At 40.8% G+C, this 24,360-nt stretch overlaps 1 protein-coding gene across 2 annotated transcripts in view; it reads right to left on the bottom strand.

Moving 5' to 3' along the window:
• NR3C2 (nuclear receptor subfamily 3 group C member 2) overlaps nucleotides 1-24,360 on the bottom strand; it is a 370,425-nt gene that overhangs the window by 175,039 nt on the left and 171,026 nt on the right. For both annotated transcript variants that reach the window (XM_027117133.1, XM_027117134.1), the window contains exon 3: nucleotides 20,570-20,709. In XM_027117133.1, the coding sequence (XP_026972934.1) occupies nucleotides 20,570-20,709 (140 nt within the window). The remainder of the gene's footprint in view (nucleotides 1-20,569; nucleotides 20,710-24,360) is intronic.

Raw genomic sequence — 24,360 nt, forward strand, 5'->3', positions numbered from 1 at the left:
CGGACCGGGGAACGAACACGCGTCCCCTGAATCGGCAGGCGGACTCTCAACCACTGTGCCACCAGGGAAGCCCACCCCTTCACAATTTTGATAAGAACTAGGAAGTTCTGCCACATTGAAAATATTCTCAGAGAACAGCAAGCAAGCTATGACAATGTCAAACTAATCATGAACCAGAAAGACGCTTTGTTTCTGCTATGCAGGGATTTTATGGTGTTCCTGAACATTCTCATATCCCTTGGGAGGGAGAAAAATAAAAATGTAACAATCCCAGAATATGTAGTATGCAGGAAAAAAACACAGCCCTGCATTATCAAGGGGCCACAACTTGATCTGTTGTGCATAGCAGTCTCCTGGTTTATCTTATGCAGTGACACAAAATCCTACATACTCAATCTAAGAAAACAGAGTGAGGAATCCCTACCCTGGATACAGAATCAAATCCTGCAAGACCTGCTGGAATTCGATAATAAATATTTACTGATCTTACTGATTCAATGATCAATTTGACACGTTTGGATAAAGCCAACATTGCCAGCTGTTTCCCAACAAGGTGGCTAGGGAAGCAAAGTAGCCCTGAAGAAGCCCCCACAAAGAGCTGACATTTCAGCAAATGTGAAGGGGCATGCTAGATGCCCCTGCAGAAAATGCCATTCCCGCAAACCCAAGAACAGACGTCTCCACGTCAGAGGGAGCATTCTGGCATCTGAAAAGCACATAGGTACAACCGGCCTCCTCTGCTCTTACAACGCTGAGGAATTCTGAGGAACCTTGCAAAGCAAAGCCACGTAGATGAGTGAATGCTAGAAAGGCTCATGTGTTCTCCCCGTCATCTCTCCCCAGTGCCCCCCCCCGCCAACTCAGTGAATGAAACTAGTGCTTCTGCCACATTATTAAATGTAATGGACTTTTCAACTAAGGCCAGGCTCTCAGACTGGCAACACAGTTCATGACAGTTGGGACCTGCAGGCCTTCTGCAAGGCATGGCGTCTTCAGTTCAGCCCTGGGTCCTACCTTTTCCTTTACCTGGCTGCTAACACACTCCTTACCTACCCACCTCTGAGGGCATCTGAGTCTGCCTCTGGGTTAGACTACTGGCAGCAGGGCCAGAAGTGAACAGAAAGTGTCAAGAGTCTGCTGCGATCTCTAAGTGTCTGATATGCAAAAAGTACCATGACAACTGCACAGATGCAGAGGACGTGCGACTGCTTAGATGTCAGGAAGTGCCACTCATGTCTTGAGGAGTTATCTTTCATCGTAAAAAATATATTTTTATTGAGAACATTATGCTAGGTGAAAGAAGCCAGTCACAAAAGGATAAATACTGTCCGAATCCACTTACATGAGGCACCTATAGTAGTCAAATGCCTAGAAACAGAAAGTAGAATGGTGGTTGCCAGGGGTTACGGGGAGGGGGATGGAGAGTTAGTAATTCATGGGCAGAGTTTCGGGTGAGAAAGATGAAAAGAATTCAGGAGATGCAAGGTGGGGTGGCAGTGATTGTACAACAATGTGAACGGACTTAATGCTGCTCAACTGTAAGCTTAAAATGGTTAAGATGGTACATTTTTGTTATGTGTATTTTACCACAATTAAAAAAAAGTAACAGTGATATACACTTAGCAAAGTAGCACAAAGCAAAAAGTGTGGTAGTACCAGTCACTGGTGGGGATGGAGGAAGGGTCCTCAAATACATTCCAGGCGGAAATGTGAATTACTTCAACCTTTGGGAAAGCAACATGGCAACATTTCTTTCTTTCTTCCTTTTTTAATTTATTTCTGGCTGCGTTGCGTCTTCGTTGCTGTGCACGAGCTTCCTCTAGTTGCGGCAAGCGGTGGCTACTCTTCGTTGCGGAGCATGGGCTCTAGGCGCGCGGGCTTCAGTAGTTGTGGCACGTGGGCTCAGTAGTTGTGGCACACAGGCTTAGTTGCTCCGCGTCATGTGGGATCTTCCCGGACCAGGGCTCGAACCCATGTCCCCTGCATTGGCAGGTGGATTCTTAACCACTGTGCCACGGGGAAAGTCCCTGGCAACATTTCTTAAAATTTAAAATCCTCATTTGATTCAGAAATCTTAGTCTGGAAGCCTATCAAATATTAAAAGAAAATATAAGGACATATGTAGGAAAAATCTTCCGGGAAGCATTCTCCCTCCATGTGGGAAGAGTTCAGAGCGCATATACTTTTTGTATTCCTGGGCACCCTGCGTTTACTGGAGAGTAAAGCAAACATCACAACATCGACTGACTCTCATCTAATTCCCTGCTATGCTCAAAGCATAAATGTTTTCTCTTCCTCATTCTTTTTTTCTAAAATTTTACAGAAAATATTTTCTTATATAAGCAGGAGAAAAGACTACTTATTAAAAAGCTGGTAAACCAATGCAATTCTGTCATCAAATCAACTTTTTTAGGATGAGAAGTTTAAAAGTCTACTACAAAGTGAAGAGAAATAGTGCGAACATGTAAGAAGCTGAGGAATGACAGTGAGTGAATCACATTAAGCTTCGACCACTTAATTTTCCAACATATTTTGTCAAATCAAAAATTTTATGTCTACTCAATGAGACTAACTTAAGGCAAAAATGAAATCCTATTAAAATGATCCTGATAAAAGTAGGAACATTAATTAGTTGCAAGAAGATTACCATTATAGGTAGAATTTTTCTTTTTTTTTTTTTTAATAAAATAGGTAGTTGGTTCTTTCTTTCTATACAGGCATTTTTTTTGTTGTTGTTTTAACTCTGGGAAAAATGGTCCCATGATAAATAAGAGTCTCCTCAAGTATCACTAATCCGCTGATTACTATTACAAAAAACAACTCAGAGCAAAGTTAATTTTACTTCATTTCACTGCCTCAATGATTAGTTTTATAAAGGATTTCCAGTATCCACTTAGTATCCCGAGTTCTGTATGAGACCAGACCTGTTCTCCCTGGATTTCCAAGGGCCCCATGCACCTCCTTACACACTCAGGAATAATGTATACCAACCAAAGACTCACTGATCATTTCTATCATTTCCATGTCAACAAATACAGACTTCTACAGAGCGGGCTTTCTTTAAATGGAGTACACTTGAACAGTTCAGAGCAGTAATCCTGACTAGTTCCCTACTGTCCTAAATGTGCCCCCACCCCCGAAATCTACAATGACGTATTCATAATTGAAAACATGAAGCCATCCTGATTTCTTACAATGGTGCAAAGCATTGGGAAGTCTTGGAAAGCAAATCATCTGTTGATTTTAACTGTGTGCCAAGTGTGACGTCGGTACCTGTTTATTGAAGAAGAGTGCTGTATGCTTACTGTTGTAATTTCTGCAACAGAAAAGTCTCCTGTGGTTACATCCTTTACAACTGGCACTATGGACAAAATTATTAAAATGGGTTGGTTTGCGAGACAGTCACAGACATACGAGAATGAGTTTGTATCACAGTAAATTCTTGCTAATATGTACAGAGGGTCAGCCACATGGACCAGTGGAGCTGGCAAAACCACCACCTTGAAAGGTGTCCCGGAGCCATTTATTGACTCCCGTGATTTAAGAGGCCAATGACACAAACAGCATCCTCAGTAAATGGTGCTCTCTTAATCTCAGTTTACATACTTGCTTCTAAATGGTCAGCTATAGGTTCTGGGATGAGAGGAATGGGCATCTCAGGTATTTTCAGGGAAAATCACTAGAAGTTTAAGAAAGTATTTTGGGACAATGTATATCAACTCCAATTTAAATACTTTAACTAAGGGGCATTCTCTCTTTCCACTTTTCTCCAATTTACCATGCTCACAGAGTTAGCTACTTCGTCAGGGAACAGTACTGGCTTTGGAGTCAGATGCAGGTTTGAGTCTCAGCTTCCTCACTGGTTAGCTGTGCCACTTGCTGAAGCCGCTCACTGGCAAGTGTTTAGCAGTGTGAAGACGCATACAAACACACGCTGTTATTATCGCAACGGTACACAAAGAAGTGGAGGTGACCTTCCCTGCATATTGCTTCTCAGGAGCAAAGCCCCCAGGATCTTAACTTTGGCTGCCAATGTATTCTGGTTTCTGGAGATCTGGTCTTGAAGGGAGAGAAACTGCCTAATATTTTTATCAATTTATTGTATTCCCTTCTTTTTCTTCCATAAGTTTTTTAAAGGATACCTCCCTATCAGACCTATGTGGGCAGAATTTTAGTAAAATTTTGTTTCAAGTTAGGATTTAAATTACTCGTTTTAGAAACATGACAGTTTAGGACGTTTGATCTGTGCCCATACCTAATATCATGCAAAGAATCTCTTCTACAAAATAGTATTATAGTTTTTAATGTCATCCATCACCCGATTTGATAACAAAACAGAGCTATTTTAACAACTGGAAAAGCTGCTCGCCCTCGGTCTACATTCAATTTCAGTGGTATTTATTCTCACCAGGATTCAAAGCAGCCCCTTTAGGGGTTTCAAATACACATTTTGCATTTAACACGTGTGTAGGGGGGTTTGGAATCAGACATATAAAATTACTGTGCCCCTGACATCTATACACTATTTCATCAAGTAACCACTTAGGGAGTTCTGCCTACTCTGTGGGATGTGTCCAGTCTGACAAGTAATAAGAGTACTGTGAATAGCTATCATTTCTGTATGATAGCTATTCACAGTATGATACAGAAGCTATCATTCCTTTAACGTCTACAACGTGCCAGAAAATTGGCATATACCACAGTCACCAAAACATCACGATACCCAAGGTATTTCCCCATCTCCATTTTACAGCGAGGAATCAGGAAGAGGCTGGTAAATTGCCCAGGCCTCGGGGCCAATAGAGCAACACAGTGAAATCAGACAAAGTCTGGAGTCAGGAAAACCTGCCTGCCATTCCTACCTCTGTTCTTCACTGTGTGACTGTGGACAAATGGCTTAATTCCTCTAATTAATTTTCTCATCAAAACAGAAGGATACTACTTCACACCTACAAAAACTGTACAGAAATAAAATGAGAGACTGTCCACTGCACTCCTAGCTCACAGTCACATTTAATAAATGTTCACCATGATGAATACTAGAGACAGTGGCATTGGACTTTGAACACAGGTCCCTACGGTTATGATTCTAGCCGTAACAAGGTACATCTACACTGAATCTGGAAAACGACATACCATCATCTAGTTTCAGTAACAATTAAAATTAAGAAAAAGCAAATGTTACAAAACCAAGACATATAAAGACAAAGTATAATCGTGGTTGACAGGGGCTGGGGGAGGGGAGCATGGGGAGTGATTGTTTAATGGATACAGAATTTCAGTTTTACAAGATGAAAAGCATTATAAGGATAAGAGGTGGCGATGGCTGCCCAACCACGTCAATGTATTTGACACCACTGAACTGTACATTTAAAAATGGCAAGATGTACATTTCATAGCATGTGTGTTTCACCACAATAAAGAACAACACCAAAAATAAACACTAAGCTTTATGAGACTGAAGCTGGAAATACGGTATTTGCTGGAAATTTTGTATAAGGAAATGGAATTATGACATTTTAAATATAACAGAATTATTTTATTATAGGATCTTAGTAGAATCTTAAACAGTGGGAAGAATAGTTATCCTATGATTTACCTGTATAGTATAAATACATAAATAAACAAGTCATTGCCTGGGGTTAATTTCCATCTGATTTCTAAATTAGTCATTTAATAACAATGAGTGGGTACCTGCAATGTGTTCTAGAAACCTAAAGGTAACAAAATGGTTGGCATCCCCTCATATGATGAGATGGAAGAAGGTGGAGGGCCCTTTCCGTGATTCTAGATGCAGCAATTTCTATTTTAAAGTAGCTGGTCTGTGGTAGGCAGCATGGCTGCAACACAGGTACACACCTCACTGCATAATGACACTTCTTTTGGCAACAGTTTTTCCCAAAACAAATCACATAGAACGTATAGCAGAATGATGTCATAGTGCAATTACTAAAGGAAAAACTATCTACATGTGAAAAATGTGTACTAATGTCTCAACTTAAATCTTAAACATATTTCAGTACCTGTAAAAATATTTAATAGAGTTGATTTTTAAAAAATCGTTATTGAAAGCACCATAGTCACAAGTATCTGAAATGACATTCTTCTTGTAATCCAGCTAGCAACTGATGACCTTCAAAAGATCATAGTCAGATACGTTGAGTACAGTTAATTTTAAAATGTTAAAGGGAAAGCTGATTGAAGGAATTTTAGACCTAAAAACACTTATATAATTATTTCCCCATCTATTCTCTTTTAAAAACAGTGATTTTTATTCACATTTATTGAATACTCTTTTTAGATTACTATTCTTTTTTAAGTTGTAATTTCAGATCATATTGGAGAGCAAAAAAAAGAAAGCAGAATTAGTACTTATGTAATGGTGAGTTATGGTAAAGACAAAAGAGACAGCCTGCTCTGTTTTCTGACATAAATGAAAAACACGCTTTTATGTTATACTTCTAACATTCTCTCCTCACTATAGGAAAGACAATTTTGCTTGATTTTTTAAGTCATTTGAAAATCGCTTTTATTTTCAGGCTTGTTTTACAAAGGATGTGTTAATGGCTCAATAGAGGTTAATTTTCACTACTAAAATAATTTCGTTTTTTTGTTCCTATCCCCTCCCTGTGGGTCATGGCTATAAATTACAACTTAGTCTATTAAAGGAAATAGCCATCAGCATCTGAAAACACCAATTTTCTGCCTAGTAAATTGAGTTCAACAGTGAGAAACTTTGTAAAACGGGAAACCTTTCCTAGCTCCACTTGAGTTTTGCACAATTTGCACTGCTGCAGTAAAAAAGACAAGGTTAACTCCTAAGGCTCTATATGATTATTTTTGCTTTATAGGTAATTTTTAAGATACAGTAGAGGATTTTATAAAAAGGTGCACTACTTAGAATAAATTAAAGTAAGCTATCTGGGATTCCCATGCCTTTCTGTTAATAGGAATGGACTGTAGCACACACTTAGGGTCTAGTACATAGTAAGTATCCAACAAATGCTGGCTGAATTGAAGGAATGTGCCTGGTTTCTACACAGTGGGCCTACACTGTGGGCCCACATACGGCATTTTCCTTTCTATTTTCAATGACTATTTTGTCTGACATCAGCTCTGGCCCTGTTGGTTCCTTGCCTCTTCATTGCCTTCTTAGCACCTGATCCTAGCTTGATTCTCCAAGTTCTGGACCTAGTGCTTCATGTTTCACTGACATCTGACCTTAGTCACGATCACAGCTCTGTTCTGTGAAATGCTAGTTAAATTAGGTGTAGGTCAGCTATTTCAGTATTTGGGAGATGTCACAGAAATATTTTGAATTTTAAGTATCACCAATGACAGCAACTAAAGATCTTCAAATACATCTTAATCTTCATCAGATATGTCAGAAGCACATTTATTTTTAAATATTGAAAGGAAAGGTTGCTTGAAGGACCTTTTAAATCTATTATCATTTAATAATGACATTTCAATAACAGTTTCTCTACTATTCTCCTTTAAAAACAGTGATTTTTACTTAAGATTTCTAATTAATGGCTACTAATACTCTTCATTTCTATTCTTTTTCTGAATGCAACTTCAGTTCATATTGAACAGTAAAAAACAGAACAATTAGTACCTATGTAATGCTAGCAATATCAAATTGCTGAGCCTGGTTCAACTGGGAAAATGCTATGGTACAGGCCAGATGAAAAACAACCAACCTAGACCAATTCTGCACTGGTTTTCCAATTAAGCCATTCAACACAAGTGGGAGGGCAACAGAATGCAGCATGTTTTAGAAATCCTGGTACAGTTAATTAAAAAAAGAAGAAGAAAGTGAAAAGTAGTTGTGATCTCCCAAATTGTTTAAGATGTAGAAAGAGTATGAAAACTGTCTCTGTTCTTTTTATGATTCTGTATTCAGGAAGATTAAATTTAAATCCTGATCTTAAATATATACGAAGCTTTCCCCACTGTGGCCCTTGGGTGCAATCCTCACGAACAATGTGGATCTGCCTAAACCTTCCTAAACAAGGAAGTCAAACCTCTAAGTCTTGCCTAAAGTGCGATACTCTTTTCTTTAATTTTTACTGTTTCTTTTCCTTCAAGGCAAATATTTAGCACATACAGAAAGTAGCTAGAATTTAAATATTCTACATTTTATTGAGAACCATGAATTACTGACTCAATTACTTCCTAAGAAGGGGAATATTCATTTTTAAATATGGCGTTTGTAAAGTAACCCTTTATTATTTCTAAAGCAGTTTCAACATGCATGTACTAATTTTTATCCTCCTAACTGAGAGATGGGTAGGGCAGATACTTTTAAGATTTATTTTCTTACAGAAGAGAAAACAGAACTTCAATTATTTGCTCAAAGTCTCAGAGTGGGCAGTGTCATTCTGGACCCAAGGCCAGGTTGTCTGACCCCAAGGCCAAATCTCTCTCTACTCACGCTATAAATACCTCAACATAAAGATGACTCTGGAATCTGTGCTGGTGATGCTTTATTATACAGCTTCTTACTGGAGCACTCTCACAGTAAGTGCTTAAACTGCTGGATAATATTCAAGGAGCCTTTCACTAAAACATTAAGTGGTCAGTATGGCTTCTAAGAGGATGGTGTGAATCTCCAAACTCTAGCCTTGGTTCTTCCTTCCAAATTGAAGAAGAAAATAAAATAAAAGGAGGGATTAGGAGAGAGGAGGAGGTATTTGTGTCCCCGCCCCCCCGCCAAATTATATACTTTTGATTCCTCTGAAACAAATATAATTGAATGAGTCTGGGCTCATCTATAGTGCTATGTGTAAGTGTGAATTTCTATTAAACTTCCTAAAAACCTCATCCCATCTATTCCTCAGCTTATTTGCTACAAGTGACTTTTCAATTCTTGTTCACAGTTATGATGCCCCTCTACATTTTGATTCTTTAATCTTTTGTTTTATTTCATTTGCTTTATTTTGTGGTTTTACCATTAGAAGAGTAAACAGGGCCCTTTTGTAAAGCTGCATTAGGTTGTCAAAGACCAGTGATTTAATGGAGCCTTTAGTCTTATACCTGTAAGGAGAAAATACATTTGTCACTCCTCCTTAGGGATGTTTTGCTTGGTGAGGTAGAAGAGTTCACTGTTAATTAGCAACACAGCACAGACAGGAAGATGACGCTTTTGTAAATGTAATGTTATAGTCAACAAATTCCAAGTGCTGGCATGGATGAAAGAGCTTCAATTAGGGCCAACCTGAGGGCAGATGGAAACAAGCTCCATTGCTTGAGACGGGTGAGCTTCATTCCTTGGTGTCAACCTGCTCTTATCTAGAGGTGGATTTGGTCTCTGATACTGGAGGGAGGTGTGTGAGTGTGAGACAGAGAATGTGAGCATGTGCACAGATGCTTTCGTGATCATTTCAAGTGGTTTGGGAGTCTTCTTGCTGACGTTCAAGGTTTTCCCCTCTCCTCAGAACGCCAATCACTGGGTGACAGGGTGAAGTGGAGCAGAGCTCTAAAAGTGTGTGTGTGCTTATGTGTGTATGCGTTACAGGTATCTGCTTATCTCTACAGAAATCATCATCAGCCTTTCTCTCTTTCTGATCTAAGAGGTCAGGATGGGCAGTGAATGAAGATACCAAGGAATAAGGGTAAAAGAAAAAAATCACTCCATTGGATATGTCTGTCTTTAAAGAGCAAAAAATTACAGCAAAAATTTTGGAAACTTGAAACATGCGCTTTTTTTTTTTTTTGCTATACAATTTTTCTGAATCTTGAAGACGTTAAGCTAAGAGAAATAAGCTGGACACAAAAGGACAAATATTGTATGATTCCATTTATATGAGATACCTAGAACAGTCAAATTTATAGAGATAAAATGTAGAATGAGGGCTTCCCTGGTGGCGCAGTGGTTGAGAGTCTGCCTGCCGATGCAGGGGACACGGGTTCGTGCCCCGGTCTGGGAGTATCCCACATGCCGCGGAGCGGCTGGGCCCGTGAGCCATGGCCGCTGAGCCTGCGCGTCCAGAGCCTGTGCTCCGCAACGGGAGAGGCCACAGCAGTGAGAGGCCCGCGTACCGCAAAAAAAAAAAAAAGTAGAATGATAGTTCCCAAAGGCTGGGAGAAGTGGTATTGGGGAGTTTTTGTATGGAGTTTGGGAAGGTGAGAAAATTCTGGAGATGGATGGTGGTGATAGTTGCAGAATAATGTACTTAATGCCACTGAACTGTACCCTTAAAAATGGTTAAAATGGTAAAAAAAAAAAAAAATTAGCTTCATGTTGTGGTTTCCTACGGTGTCATGAGCTGCTAACATCATTTAGTACCTCTAACATGGGCAGTAATGATGACATGTCTCCCCAACGATCCACCATGCCCTACGGGGCTGTTTCATTGGGCCCAGCACTTTCACCAGGATTTCAATTTCATTTCATAACTTCCCATGTTCTGCACCAAACAGCCAAAGCAGCCTCTGACATCTGTTGCCTAAAACTAAGGCGATCTGCCAAACTACCTTATATCTAGTTACACACTTCTTTTATTTTAAAATGTGCCAGAAAATATATCCAGGTTAAAAAAAAAATGAACTTTTTCAGAATTTAGTCTCTGCTTTTTCATAGAGACTGCTTTATCTCTTTGGGTGACCCAATCTCAAGTTTTGTTTTGTTTTGTTTTTTAATATTTATTTATTTGGCTGCATCAGGTCTTAGTTGTGGCATGCGGGATCTTTCATTGCGGTGCATGGACTTCTCTCTCGTTGTGGCACATGGGTTCTGGAGCGCGTGGCCTCTGTAGTTGCAGCGCGTGAGCTTAGTTGCCCCGCGGCACGTGGGATCTTAGTTCCCCGACCAGGGATCGAACCCACGTACCCTGCGCCTTGGAAGGTGGATTCTCAACCACTGGACCACCAGGGAAGTCCCTCTCAACAGTTTTTAAATTCCTCTCATCCTCTCCATTCTCAAAGTGTTTCCTCCCAAGTCTCCATCAGAATCTCCATCATCCCCCAGAACTAATCCACCATCAGGTCTTGCCCATTCCTCCTTCTCATTTCTCAAATCAGGCCTTCTGTTCAGTTGCACCAATTCCATCCTAAGTCAGGCCCTTTCTACCTTCCATCATCCACAATCCCATCCCAGTCGTCTTCTCTTCTGCTAGGTGGTACCTGCCATGAGCCACTGCGCAGACACCAAGGGACAACGCTGCCTATACCCCTGCGTTGATTTTTTTCCTCAAAAAAGACTTGCTGTGTTTAAGAAGGGCTGAGATTTCGCACTGCAAAATGAGGGCCTTTGTTTGGCCCCAGTGTCTTTGTTCAGTCGCCTCCTCCACCTCTGGGCATGGACCAGGCCCTCACCGAACGGGGTCTGCTCAACTGAGCAGACTCAGGTTCAAGCCCCGATCTTTCCATCCCTCCACCACCCGCCTCCACCTTAATGCCTAAACGCCTCCTTATCCTCCGTATCTTCCAGGGCTCTGTTTTTGGCACTGACTGCAATCAACTTAGCAATTTTCATTTCCGGTGTCAAAGCATTCTCAAGGGGACAGAATCACGTAAGCGGTACAATCCTAGTGACATCATGGGCGCAAGTTCTGGGAGGGCAGCCCTGCGTCCTCTGGCTCTCGGGTCTGTTTCTGAGCTACCAGGCATCAGGGCTGAAGAGTTTGGGGCTTTCAGCTTTGGAGGAGGAAGGTCCTGCTCGCAATGCTTCTCTGAGCCTGACAGGCTCTGTCTAATTTTTATCACACATAGGAAATGAAACACAGGAAGATAAAAAATTTCCATCAAACCTTAGATTAATATCAAGATGTTAAAGATGTACTTTAGGATGGTAATGATAATTTTTAAAAATAGGGAGTTCACTCCTTAAGAAAAAATTAGAGACTACCCAATTTCTTTCCCATTAGGGCAACAGAAATTCAAATGAGAGCTTCAACTTGGAATGGCTAGGAGTTAATTATTTAGAGTATAGCGGGAAAACTGTTAAATTACAATGGGCTCTTCATAAGTGTTCTCCAGCCAGGGATGTTGCCCTACTTTTTGAGCGGTAAAAATAGTTGGGATCTGATATAACTCTGTGAGACGCAGTAGAGCTTATGTGCTGAATATACAGAGTCAGAATGCCTGGACTTCCGGGTTCAAATCCCCGCCCTGCCACTTCCTTCGATCTGGGTGACCTTGGACTGACTAATTCAACTCTTACATGCCTCAGATGACTGATTTCTAACATGAGGACAGATAATAATTGAATAATCGGACCTATTTCATAGGATTATCATGAGGATTAAAATGATAAAACAATAAAGTTCTTAGGTTAATGTGCACAAAATAAGTAAACTCAAATGTTTATTGCTATTGCTATTTTTTTTTGCGGTACGCGGGCCTCTCACTGTTGTGGCCCCTCCCGTTGCGGAGCACAGGCTCCGGATGCGCAGGCTCAGCGGCCATGGCTCACGGGCCCAGCCGCTCCGCGGCATGTGGGATCCTCCCGGACTGGGGCACAAACCCGTGTCCCCTGCATCGGCAGGCGGACTCTCAACCACCGCGCCACCAGGGAAGCCCACTATTGCTATTAATTTTAAGAGTGGAAGGATCATACCATTAAGCCTTGTTAAAGAAAAGTAGTCACCGTTTTCCTCGTTACAACAATTGCTTAGAGGGTTCAGGTTTAAAGATATTGCCTTGCAAAACTCACAAAACTTTCAGCTTTAAGACAGCAGTTATGAGGAAAAAATGAGATAAAACATGGAGTACTTGGCATAGTGCCTGCCTGGCATGGAGTAACTGCTCCATAAATAACAGCGATGATTCTCGGAGAAGGTGTTTGACAGAATAAAGCATGTTTCTCGCACTGCTCCTTAAGATAAACCAAACAATCCCACTAATACCAATGGGAGAGTTACTTTTTTCAATTTCAGGTTATAATTCACATGAAAAGAATAGGCACATTACAACCAAAGCAGCTCATGAAAATTTTCTTCTCAACAGGCAATTCCCTAATCTACTTGTTAAGAACATCGTACATCAGGTGACTCACCACTGTCTGTGAGCTGGGGCCTAGAAAGCCAAGTAGGTGGCCGGTGTCTGCCAGGGCCAAAGGGCATATTTCTCTCTACCATCCCCTTTCCTGGCTGTATGTTCTCTTTCTTGCTCTCGTCTTGCCTTTGTCCTGTTTTTCATTTCACTTATGAGAAATTTCATTTTACCTCATGGAAAGCTGTGAGTTGCTTTGGATTCTTTTCTGAAACAACATGGGCTGCAAACAGAGGCACAGACACGGGGAATACCTGAAAATTACTTACTGTGCTTCTAATTTATACTTTCCAAATTTGCTATGTGAAGTGCACCTTCGTTTAAAATTTTAAGCAACAAGAAGCTCTCTTTGGATAATGCTAATTTATTTTTGGCCTACGTGTCCCTACTCCAAATCATTTTCTAAGAAATCACTTCAACATAGTTTTGACCTCAGAGAAACAGTGACAGGAACAAGGGGGAACCCCATACATATAGTTAAATAGTTATCGATCAACAAATGTGTCTAGAGCATCTGCTCCATGTGTGACACTATCTCTGCCCGGGTTAGCAAATCAAATTTCCTCGCTATCATGTTTGGTTGTGGGCTACAGACTGGCTAAGATTAAAAGAAAATCAAGACTAATGATTAATAAAGAGCAAAAACTGGGATTGAAAGTTCCACAGATGCAATAATGTCTGAAGTTCATCTAAACTTGGAAGAACCAGAGACCAAGCAACTAAGACTTTTCTGTGTACAACTTGGAGGAGAGAGAAAAATTATTCACACAGGTGTAACACACACACACACATACACACATATATACACAATGTCCTATATTTATGCTCTCTAAGGTTCTAACCTTGGCTTATTCCTTGTCTCTCTAAATACCCATTTCTTGGGCAAATGCATCTACTTTCATGGACGATGATTCTAAAATAGTTATTTTCGATCTTTCCCTATTCCCCAAGCTTTAGAATCACACATCCAACTTCCTGTTAGGCACGTCTGAATGTTCTATGGACATTTCAAACTCGTTGTCCTAAAAGGAATTTCATTCCAACCCCATTTATCCTGGCAGTGCTTGTTTTCCAGAGCACCCATCAACTTTTCATGTTACACAAATAACTCGTTTAGTATGTTTAATCTCTCCACCACCTCTCACTAGAATGTAATCTCCACCATGGCAAGGATCTTTGTATATTTTGTTCACTTTCTTCATCCAGGAAGTCCCTAGGTATGCCAAGAAGAGTGTCTGCCATTTAGTGGATATTGAATATGTCTGGTGAATGAATGACCTTTGCCCCCCATGCCCCCAAAGCTGCTCCCACTCCAGCGTCCCCAGTCTCAGCAAAGGGCACCAGCAGCCGAGCCTATGGAAACATCCCAGATCTTTGCTTCCTTACCTCCAATACAGACCCACCAATGTTACTTCCCAGATAGTCTTGTTAGCTGTCCCCTCCTCTTTATCCCTAACGCTGCTGGTCTAGTTCTATCTCTGGTCATCTCTCACCGAAATGACTCAGAAGAGCCACGGGAACTGCCTCTCTTTAAATAAGCCTACCTCCGCACAGCCAGATATTAAATGCGAACCTGAGCTTACCATTCTGCTGTATTGAAACATTCAGAGGTTCTGTTTTGCCCAAGGATAAATTCAGGCCCCTCCTTAGAGTCCAGGACCTGGACCCAATCTGCACAACAGCCTCCACTTTTATCTCCTTGCCTCTCACACGTCCATAGAGGTAACACGAAATAGCTTTTGGTGCCCTGTGCAGACAGCCTGTCCTTACTCCCCCTCAGCATTGCCAATCCTAATCTTTCAAGATTCAGTTTGGGGGTCAATTCTTTAAGAAGTTTCCTTGACCTTCCAGATTGGCCTAAATGTCATGGCTCTGTATGTTCCCATGGCAACCAACTGAAGGGATATATAAAAAAATCTGGGCAAACATTTGTAATTAACACAAAACCCTTGGGTTTATATAAGGAGGAAAGGAGTGTTCATAAAAATCCTAGATATGATCTACTGGGTAGGTATTTATTTAAGCACTTATAGGAAGTAGTTGGAAAGAATCAGGTTACCTCGTTCCCAATTTTTGGTAAAGGGAAAAAAAGACTTAATCTTTAAAGTGTTTCGTGAGAAAACTGTAAGCCAGAAGAATCCTTGGTTTCCTATCTCTGACTCAGCAGTTTTGTAGGAGGGACGATGCCCTCTGATGTACATTAGCTTCCTGTACGTGGCACACAGAGACACGGAGGGCTGCATCACACACATCGTGACCTGAAGACATCTAATAAGCAGGTGTTATTTCCTTGTTTTATCATTTCCTTAATTTCATATTGCCAATTACAAGGGGATGGCTGTATTTCAATTACTATCCTGACCTAGCTTGTGTCCATTCAATTTAAATGCTCTGTTTTGCGGCATAATTGCACGGTCCGTCATCCAGCCCCCCAGACCTCACACTTACTCACACTCTTGCCTGTTGGGCCCTCTTGCTTAAGAGCACACACAGTATTGATGGGGATAACATGAGCCCATGACATGGGGAGACACACTTTCCTCTGGACCTGTTCGGTTTACTCATTCAGTTTAGAAAAGCGAAGAAAATTAACTATTAGTCAACCATTACATGTCCTTAAAAACACGTTCCCCCATAGGATAATCAGTCTATGAATTGCAGGATTTCTCATCTATATGCTGCGAAGTACACGTGAAAGGAATGAGGTGCATGTATCCAGGTGTGGGTACCTTAAATGCTGCATATTTGAGGACTGCTGAGATTAATCTACAGTTAGACCTTTTAAAGCCGTTTCATTTCAGGAAATAGATTTATACGTCTCTTACTTAAGGGAAATGTCTGAGTGTCGAAATAGACATCATATGATTTGGCTGGCCATACCAAGATATGGACTCTTTAGCCTAACGGGTCTGCTTACTAAAATATAAATCCAGCTGACTTTACATTATAGTGAACTCTCTTCTTCTTTCACAGCCCTGTACCTCTTCAGTGATTTGTGGGGGCTGTGTCTTCCAGACACACTGCTGTATACTGAGTAGCCAGAAAGGAAATTAGGTTATAAAATAGCCTGCTGACTGTAGGCAGCTCTGTTCATTGAGGGATCACAAAGTAAAATACACACAAGATGAAACCAATGGGAACTTACAGTTGGAAAGAGACTGAGAAAGTAAAAACTCAGACTAGAATTAGAAGTTGCAGATTAGACATCAAAAGGCCTGCGTAAATTCTTGGGCCAGTTTCGTTGCTAATTTACTGGTTTGAGGGGCAAGTCATTAACCTGGAATGCTCTTATGCCACATAGGTACGTTGATATGTACATTCAAACATTTATTTAGTGGCTACTAAATATCTGCGGTGTTGCTAGGTTCTAGAGATAAGACCCTGTCCTGCCCTAAAGACATCGAACAGGGGAGCTAAAAGTCCAGTTGGCATCTCTCAATATTTCCTCTACTGTGCAACTCCCAAAGGTGGGTGCCAGAGTCAGCTATGAAGGTTCGTTATGGGAATCAATCTTGGTGGTTCAGTCCACGGTGGAAAATGTGGAAAAGTCCCTCAAGGAAATGTCAACAGGCCTTCTATCCCCTCACCCCTGATGCCGACATCCTTTGAAACTTTGAGAACTGCTAGTCTAGAAGGATCTTACAACCTCAAAGGGCAGTTCTACGGGCAAAATAATGTAATACGGGAAAAACGAAGAAAAAATGAAGACCTAACAGTACAACGTTACTGAATCATTTACACGATCTCTGTGTACGGACGTGGCCAAAGAACTTCAGCAGTTGTTCCTAAAGTCAAGGTCTAATATATATATATATATTTTTTGCGGTACACGGGCCTCTCACTGCTGTGGCCTCTCCAACTGCAGAGCACAGGCTCTGGACGCGCAGGCTCAGCGGCCATGGCTCACGGGCCCAGCCGCCCCACGACATGTGGGATCTTCCCGGACCGGGGCACGAACCCGTGTCCACTGCATCGGCAGGCGGACTCTCAACCACTGCGCCACCAGGGAAGCCCAAGGTCTAATATTTTGATGCCACTTTACGATTTATAAAATCTGCAAAGACATTTTGCTTTCATGTAATTTTTCATAGCAACAGGTAAGGCAATACTACCATTTCCATTTATAAATAAAGAAACTGACGCCCAAGTAAGTTAAATAACTTGCCATAATCTTACACCAAGTGAGTGGCAGGGCTGGAAATTAAACCAAGTCTTCTGACCCTAAAGCCAGTCCACTTTCCACCACTAGGGAGAACCCAACTTAAAATATATATGTGTGTATGTGTGCATGAGCGTGTGCATATAGGTTTATTCTTTTTCTTAAGACAGAAAGGTCCTGACAAACCTTCAAGGCAAATAAGGAATTCAAATTTAAAAATAAAACGATAAGCTTCCATCGTAAGGTACAGTAATACGGCTCTAAACCAACATTATTGACAAAAAAGGTATTCTGGATGAGACATCTAAGTGTTTTTATATTAAATGTTTAAGAAGAAGAAATAAGCACATATCTACACCCCATTAGACAGGACACAGAGAACATAATATACACTTAAAACAAATGATGTGCAGTCTCCCTATGTAGTCACCACTACACTATCAGACCAAGCATTGCAGTGGGGTGCTCTAGGGCATAAAAGCCTGAAGCCAACAAGTTTGAAGCTCAGACTGCTGTGATTTTCCCCCTGTCCTCTCTCTAGTGGTCATTTCCAGTTCGCCCTGATGTTGTTAGTTCCTTTCGATTTTAAAGGACTCCCCTACCTGCAGCTGCTTAGAAGCCTCTGTATACGTAATCCGAGGAGGAGCTTAAGGTTAAAACCGGAAAACCACCGTAGTAAATATTCAAATATAAAAACACACATACATGTTTGTATATGTGTGTGTATGTACACACACAGTGACACACACGCAGAGACACACACTAAGGTACCACACTGTCTTCTCAATGTTTACATCACTGCCCTCATTATTACCGAGCAGGCATAAACAATGACATATAGAGCAGGATTTTCATGAACTTAAGAATTATGGAAAATGGAAAGAAGAGATTATCAGATTTAGATTTATGAGGCCTTAGGTTGGGTCTAGGTTTGGAGTCATAAGACTTTAATATGGGTCTAAGTTTGGCCTTATGATTCCAAATAGATTAATTGGGTCTGATCCCAAATTTCTTCATCTGTAAAAGGGGAATAAAAATAACATCCATATACCATAATTTTGTGAAATTAGTGCCTCTAATTACATAAAATATTTTAAAAATAATTTCTTATTAAATCAAAAAGTTCTGATACGGATATAGTCCTATTTCTTTCACACATACACACATGATAAAACAGTAAGCAAATACAAATTACAAAACAAAAACAAGTCGTTACTCTCATGAAGTTTATATTTAAAATTTATAGCCTTGTTTCACACAGGTAGGTGCTAAAATTCTAATTCCCAAATAAATAGGAAATAAGCTATATTAATAAAAGCCTTAAAAGGCACTTGTCAAGGTTCATTATCCATTACTGATCAGCTTTTCAATGAGAGAAAAAGACGTACAGACATTTAGGCTTTTCCATGTTTATAGGTACCTCAGTTGCAAAAACATTCTTCCCTTAGCTACTTCCAGAGAAACTACTTAAAAACAACAAAAACATCTAGAGAAGTTTTTGCAGAGAAGGGCAGATTTTATAAAGAACCATACATGGGTTCTGATGTGAATGCTGTCCCATAGGTAGGGCAACACAGAGGCACCCTCTCTAAATGTCCTTCGCTCACCGCTTTATTTTTACTTATCACCTTTGTTCACCAATCAGTGAGCCTAGGAGGGGAGCCCTTACGTTGGAAGGTATAAAGCGGCATTAGAAGATGCCAGAGGTATATCTTACCTACTTATCTTCTACTGAGTCCATCACAGAGTTAAGGAAAGAAAGAAGAGGGTGGCGGGGAAGACAATCTTAAAAAATTAAATTGATTTCAGTACTATACATACTTGTTTCCCCCATTTTCTGGAAATCAGCCTTCTGGTAACAGGGCCCACCTTTTTCTCCGGGAAATGCTCATTCCCACAGTTGGTCTAGGTTGTTCAGGTTGGCCGACTCCAGCCAGGACCACCCTATCAGATCACTGCTCCCCCCAGCCACGGTGATTGGGCTGGAGGGGGCCAACGTGAGTCAAGTTCAGTCTATGGAGATTCAATTGGGGGCTTTTATAACAAACCCTGGGAACAGAAAACCTCTTTTCTTCTCACGAGAGAAGCCACATGAGAACAGAGCCAGAACAAAGTCAAGCGATGGAGAGAATGAGATTGAATGCGAATGACCTGGCTTAAGACCATGGCTTGCCCAAAGCCATGTCCACATGAGGACTTTCCAGTTATGTGGGCCAATGAATTTCCATTGGTGCTGAAGCCAGTTTGTGTTGAATCTTCTGTCACCTGTAACCAAGAGCTCATACCCCGAGAAAGAAATATGGAACTCCTATTACCAATTCAATGCTGGGTTTGGGGACTACTAAATAATTAATAGCGTAAATAATGTAAAATCATGTACTATCAATTAAATAATGCAGAATCAACCTCAGAAGCACAGAAATAACTACTTGGTCAGCTTTTTTTATCCCAGAACTAAGGACATTTCCTTGTGGTCCTCAGCAAAACAAACATTCAAGTCATTTATGCTTAAGTCTCTGAAACACCAATTCACCTCTCAGAAAAATGTCCTGAGAAATATACCTGCAGGAATCTTAATGCTGAACTCCTTAGTAAGAATAAGTGTCAATTACACAACACTTCTCCTGATAGCAAAAAATTCTACACTTTGACCAGTCATAGTAGTCAACATTAATAAAACCATCAGGCCTAAGCCTGATGTTAGTTAATTGCTTGGAAGTGAAGCTGGAGAAAGGCAGAAACAAACGAAAAGACCATTTCTCCTTAGTAAGTACAACTACTTGGACAGAAGCAAAAGCTAGACTACATAACTTAAAAAATCTCAGTCCAATTTTTCATTTAATGTACTGGTTTGGAAACTTTCAGTAGGAACGAAGGTAGGACTCAAATGGGGACCCGGACTCTCAAGCGGCTGTTAAATGACAATATTTTGTAAGGAACACAACTTAAATTACACACACGATCCTGATGTCAATGTTTTAACTGGCCACCAACACATATATTTATACAGAAACAGACCAGGCAGACGTGCTGTAAAAAAATGGTCTTTCTGATCATGCAAATTAAATTTATGGTGACACAGAATGATTTTGATTAAGTCTAAGTGGAAAAAAAAAAAAAACTGAGACAAACCAACAACCAAAACAACCAGTATTTCTGACTGGTTGCTCTGAATCCACAGTTTAGAATTTTGGCCATTAAATATTGCTCGGTGGAGAATCTCCAAGTGGTTTTTAGACAAGGCTTCATTACTATTTATCACTGACAGATTACATCCAAAACTAAGGACAGATTACATCCAAAACTAAGGACATTTTTGAATTATTTCCCAATAGTGTTATCGAGTTAACCTTGCAAGTAAACTGCACACCAGGAAAGAAAATGTGTAAAAGGAACACCCACATGAACATTTACCTTCCACTGCTCTTTTGAAGAACACTTTGCAGCTGCCACAGGTCACTACACCATAGTGACATCCTGAAGCCTCATCCCCACACACCAAACATATTTTGGAAGGTCTTGAGGATCCAGTGGAAACACTTCGTAAAGTAGAGCTGGGGAAAGAAATCAAGATTTAAATAACTACAGTGTAGTGGCACATTCGACATGCTGTACAGCTTAGCTCAATATCTGTCAATCATCTTGGTTCCATCAGTGAATTCAGTATGGTCCCATCCCGAGTGACTTAGGAAATGAAGGCAAAATCCTATGAGGGAAGTAATGTATCAAGAATTCTCTACAGCAAAGCCTCTTCTCAGTACTAAGAAGTCATAAATAATCCCATATAAACTTTTCTCTTCCTTTTCCTGTTTTTGAGAACGTTTACCAAAAAATATTATTTGCATTCTAGGTGAACAGAGAGGAGAGAAATCTTGAGCTGAGTCATCACAGAACTATTTTTGGCATCAAAGGGCTATTACAATACTTCTCAACTCTCTTCACTCGGACTCAGATTATATCTCAATTTATGCCAGATAAAAAACTCTCCCCTCTCCAAAACAATCCACAAATTAAAATTCAAATAATTCTTGTCTCTTTTGCCAGGAATTTTACTCCTCCAAGCTCCTGCATATTCTCCCATGTTACCTGACCTAGGTATGTTCAAATTGCTTCATTTCGCTTACTAATTTAAAGGGGCACAGTCAATACTAAAAACAAGCCATATATGGTAACTATCTCAGGTACCTTTCATGGTAAGAAACTGAAGGGTGCAGTTTTTAGGGACAAATTTAACCTTTTAAGCAACAATCTACATGAATCCTTTTTTTTTTTTTTTTTTTTTTTTGCGGTATGCGGGCCTCTCCCGTTGCGGAGCACAGGCTCCAGACGCGCAGGCTCAGCGGCCATGGCTCACGGGCCCAGCCGCTCCGCGGCATGTGGGATCTTCCCGGACCGGGGCACGAACCCACGTCCCCTGCATCGGCAGGCGGACTCTCAACCACTACGCCACCAGGGAAGCCCTACACGAATACTTTTAAAGGAGACTCTTGTCAAGCTATATTACATATTCCCGTGCCGGTTTATGGCACAATCTGAACAAAATTGTTTTAAATTCTAATAAGGTCTCATAGTTCAGTGACCGATGTGTGCCAAGCAGGCAAAGAATTCGATTTTTTTTTTTTCATTCCTAGCCCACATGCATTTATTGAATATCTACCCACAGGTCCTGTGCAAGGTACTGAGGAAATAAATATAGACTGCTCAGTCCCTGTCCTCAAAGTTGGTGGAGACATGCAGCATTATGGTATGAGCTTAGGTGCGGGGTAATATGGCAGCACATGGTAGGCTCAGCCTTCCATACTGGGAAAGCTAGGAATATACCAGTCAGCAGCCTTCCCCAAAGGTGACAGCTGAGCTGAGTTCTGAAGCACGACTAGATGGTAGCCAGACAAAGACAGGGGCAGAGCAAACAGAATGTGCAACGCGAGCTGGAATGTGAGAGAAATTCGAGCTGAACGTGTTCAGAAAACATTGGGTAGACTTTTTGTATGTCAGCACCATCACCTTGTTGTCCTAGCTTTATGTCTCCATGTAAAACAGCAGGAACATAAAAACTCAAAGAAAACATATGAAATGGCTAGAATGGTGATGATTTCTGTTTTTCAAATTAGCTAAATGTGATACTATTGCCTTCGTGATTTTTTTAAAATTGATTTTATACGTTTTAACTACACTCTCACCAAAAAACAGATGAAGGAACAAACTATGCAGCTGCTCAGAGCACTGCAGCATGACTGACTTTCTAGAAAAATGACTTCTTAAATCAAAGGCTGAAACAATGTTCTCCAAAGTTGTTTCTCCTTCTGAGAAAAGTGCTCTTTATTATTTTTATTAGCGTCCTTTGACTTCTTTATGGCATTCAAAACATTCCATTTCAGCCCCAGTAACTTCTTCGGCATATTGGCCAGTAGAACTCAACCCATACTCTCTCTTACGCTTCACAGGAAAATACCATGATTGCATAAACAATTAGAATATAACTTAAAAACCATCATTAACATGTAAGTGCTTTTTTACAACTGCAAGCATACATGGGATTTGTATTTAACATTTTTGTGAGCCTTGGTCTTGGTCCTCAAACTGAAGAGTCTCTTAACTTTGGTCTTTGGAACTCTCCTCTTCTATCCAAATACACTTTCCTTGGCTCAGTCAATGGCAACTGCTATGGGCTGAATCATGTCCTTCTCCCCACTTCCAATTCCAATGTTGAAGTCCTAGCCCCTAAGACAGAGGGTGACCTTTTTTTTTTAAACCGAAGTACAGCTGATTTACAATGTTGTGTTCATTTCTGTTGTACAGCAAAGTGACTCAGTTTTTTATCTATGTCTATATCTATATATGCACACACACATTCTTTTTTATATTCTTTTCCATTATGGTTTATCCCAGGATATTGAATACAGCTCCCTGTGCTATTCAGTAGGACCCTGTTGTCCGACCATTCCATATATAATAGTTTGCATCTACTAACCCCAGACTCCCAGTCCATCCCTCCCCACCACCCCCTCCCCCTTGGCAACCACGAGTTTGTTCTCTGTGTCTGCGAGTCTGTTTCTGCTTCATAGATAGGTTCATTTGTGTCATATTATAGATGCCACGTATAAGTGATATCATGTGGTATTTGTCTTTCTCTTTCTGACTTACTTCACTTAGTATGATAATCTCTAGTTGCATCCATGTTGCTGCAACTGGCATGAATTCATTCTTTTTTATGGCTGAGTAGTGTTCCATTGTGGATATGTACCGCATCTTCTTCATCCATTCATCTGTCAATGGACATTTTGGTTGTTTCCATGTTTTGGCTATTGTGAATAGTACTGCTACGAACATAGGGAGTGCATCTATCTTTTTGAATTATAGTTTTGCCTGGATATGTGCCCAGGAGTAGGATTGCTGGATCATACGGTAATTTCATTTTTAGTTTTCCATCAGAGTGTAATCTTATTTGGAAATATGGTCATAGCAGATATGATTAGTTAAGATGAGGTCATTTTGGAGAAGGGTCATCCCTAATCCAATATGATTGGGGTTCTTAGTAAAAAGAGGAAATTAGGACACAGACACACACAGGGAGAATGCTGTGTGAAGATGAAGAGAGTGATACTCGTACAAGTCAAGGAACGCCAAAGATGGCCAAGAAGCCACCAGAAGCTAGGAGAGAGGGATGGAACAGATTCTCCCTCACAGCCTTCAGAAGGAACTAACTCAGCTGACACGTTAAACTTGGCCAAGCCTACAGAACCATGAAACAATATATTTCCGTTGCCGAAGCCACCCATTTGTGGTACTTTGTTATGCAGCCCTAGCCGACCGATACAGCAACTTGGACTCATCCCTGACTCTTCCTTCTCCCTAGTTTCCTTCTCAATCTGTTCAATTCTATTTACTTTACCCTCAAAAAACATCCAGATTCTGATCACTTTCCACACCTCCTCTGGGACCACTCTAGTCCAAGCCATCAACACCTCTTCCCAGGATGTGTGGAAGTCTGTTCGCTCATCTTCCTGTTTCTCCTTGCCTCCTTCCTTCCCCTGTAGCCAGAACGGTCCTTATTCACTCCTTTGCTCAAAACCATCCAAAGGCTCAGAGGAAAAGCCAAAGTCATCCTATGACCACAGGGCCCCAATGTGGCCCCTGAGACCTTACGAACCTTTCTCTCTTGTTTGCTGCCCTTCAGCAACACTGGCATCCTTGCCAGACCTCAA

Source organism: Aethalodelphis obliquidens, unplaced genomic scaffold, assembly GCF_003676395.1.
Source record: "Aethalodelphis obliquidens isolate GAN/ISIS:26980383/991018 unplaced genomic scaffold, ASM367639v1 scaffold17, whole genome shotgun sequence".
Lineage (NCBI taxonomy): Eukaryota > Metazoa > Chordata > Mammalia > Artiodactyla > Delphinidae > Aethalodelphis > Aethalodelphis obliquidens.